General features: G+C 62.1%; 1 protein-coding gene across 1 annotated transcript, besides 4 other annotated features; it reads left to right on the top strand.

The window, feature by feature from the left end:
- On the top strand, positions 1-1,001 carry Tco025E_08679 (uncharacterized protein; the record flags this gene model as incomplete). Its single annotated transcript, XM_029375522.1, has 1 exon — positions 1-1,001. A coding segment is annotated over one exon (1,001 nt), but the record flags the coding sequence as incomplete, so codon positions are not given.
- A 397-nt stretch (positions 1,002-1,398) lies between these two features.
- Positions 1,399-1,432: a microsatellite.
- Positions 1,433-1,578: 146 nt separating this feature from the next.
- Positions 1,579-1,650: a microsatellite.
- Positions 1,601-1,709: a microsatellite.
- A 50-nt stretch (positions 1,710-1,759) lies between these two features.
- Positions 1,760-1,919: a microsatellite.
- Between the last annotated feature and the right edge of the window lie 22 nt (positions 1,920-1,941).

Genomic DNA, 1,941 nt, shown 5'->3' with positions numbered 1-1,941 from the left:
ACGTTTTCCTTTTCTTCCTTTTTTCTTCCTTTTTCCTCTTGTCTGTTTGCCTTCCGCCGCTCCCTGCCTGCCGTGCAGCCGCGCTCCGAGTGTGTTATGCCGTCGAGCCCCAGCGGGGAGAAGCCGTCGGCCGCGGCGGTGAAGCGCGCGCGCAGTCGCTCCCCGCCCGCGACGCCGCCGGAGAAACGCGCCCGGCGCTCCACGCGCAGCCGGACACCGACGCCGCCCTCCCGCTCGCTGAAGTCGCCGCCGCGTCCCCGCCTCTTTCCGTCGGCGGCGGCGACGACGACGACGCGGAAGTGTTGGCGCACGCCCCGCTCTGCCGCGCCCTCGACGAGGCGTGCTGCGTCTTCAGCGGGCAGGTCGTGCCGGAGCCCACCGCCGTGGGTCTCTCCGTGCGTGTCTGCGACATCCTCCTTGACGAGCTCTGCCGCGCGGCCCTCTCCCCCGCGCTCTTCGTCGCCCTCGGCGACCGCGTCGCGCTGCACGCGCTGAGTCAAGGCAACTACGTGGAGAAGCGGGTGCTGGACTACTTCATCGCCCCCATCGCCGGAGGGCTGCTGGCCAGCCGCCGGCGCGAGCAGCGTCAGCGGCGCGGCGATGAGGACGACGACGAGGGCGCCGCGGCGGCCGACGCCGAGACGCGCGGCATGCTGCTGCAGCTAGCGGACTGCCGCAGGGCGTACTCCGTGGCGCGGCGCACGGTGCGTCCGGTGCGTGCGATGTTCACCGAGAGCGAGATGGTGCTGCGGCAGGCCGCGGACCCCGCCGCGTACAAGGAGCTGACCCGCGGAGAGCTGCGCCGCCGCATTGAGCACGAGGTCGCCGAGGTCGAGGAGACGCGGCACGCCGTCGCGGAGGAGCGGCGCCGGCTGCGCCTGCTGCGGCAGCAGGAGAAGAAGCAGCTGCTGCAGCGTCTCAAGAGGAGGCTGCGGCCCGCCGCCGGCGAGGGCGATGCGGAGGCGATGCGGAGGCGATGCGGCGGGAGCTCGACAAGGTGAAGAAGAGGAGGCAGAGGCTGCAGCCGCGCAGCACGAAGAGGAAGAAGCACTACACCCTGACGAGGGAGGACCTCTACGGTGAGGAGTAGCGGCGGGAGCGGCCACCAGCCTCCGCATGCGCATAGCTGCAAGGACGCACACTTGTGCGCCTCGACGGTTGAGCTTCTCTCCCTTTTCCTCTTTTTTCCCTCCCCCTCCCCCTCATTTAAAGGGGGAAAGCAAAATAACCAAAAAAAAATTCTTCTGCTCCCGCCGGGATGTGGGGAGGCGGTGACGGCAACGACGCCTGCGCGGCCTCTCGCCCCGCCTCCCACATACGTGCACATACATATACACACGCGCGCGCACATGTGGCTGCCTTCGGTGGTTTGCTGGTCTCGTTGGGGAGCCCCATGCGGTTGTTGTTGTTGTTTTCTTTTGCTCCAGTTGTTTGGATGCGCAATGACCTCCCCGCCGTCTCAGCCGCCCGTGCGACGCCGCCGTCCTCCGCTGCGCTGCGTTACCGCCCCCCTTTTTTTTTCTTCTCCCCCTCCCTTCCCCTCCCCTGCGCAGGAAGGACATCCTTTGCTGCAACGCACAACAACCAACAGCAGTCAGCGAATCAACAGCCAACAACCAACAACTAACAATCAACAACTAACAACCAACATTTAGCGGATCAACAGCCAGTCGAGGGGTCAACGGTCAGTCAATCAACCAATCAATCAACTACTAAATTGGGGGGTTTGCGTCAAATTTTGTTCAAGAAACACAGGGCGAAATAAAACAAAAAAAGAGAAACAAAAAAGAAGGAAACGGCAACAACAAAGAAATAGGAAGAAAAAGAGAAACAACAAGAGACAAAAAGAAGAAAACAACGGCAACAACAAAGAAATAGGAAGAAAAGAACAAAATAAAAAAAAAGGAAGAAAGAAATAAGTAGGTACGAATTACTTTAGGG

This window comes from Trypanosoma conorhini, assembly GCF_003719485.1.
Source record: "Trypanosoma conorhini strain 025E chromosome Unknown Tco_14.4_contig_00845, whole genome shotgun sequence".
NCBI classification, from domain to species: Eukaryota; Euglenozoa; class Kinetoplastea; order Trypanosomatida; family Trypanosomatidae; genus Trypanosoma; species Trypanosoma conorhini.
The sequence above is the reverse complement of the archived record's forward strand: the minus strand, read 5'-3'. Positions and strand labels throughout refer to the sequence as shown.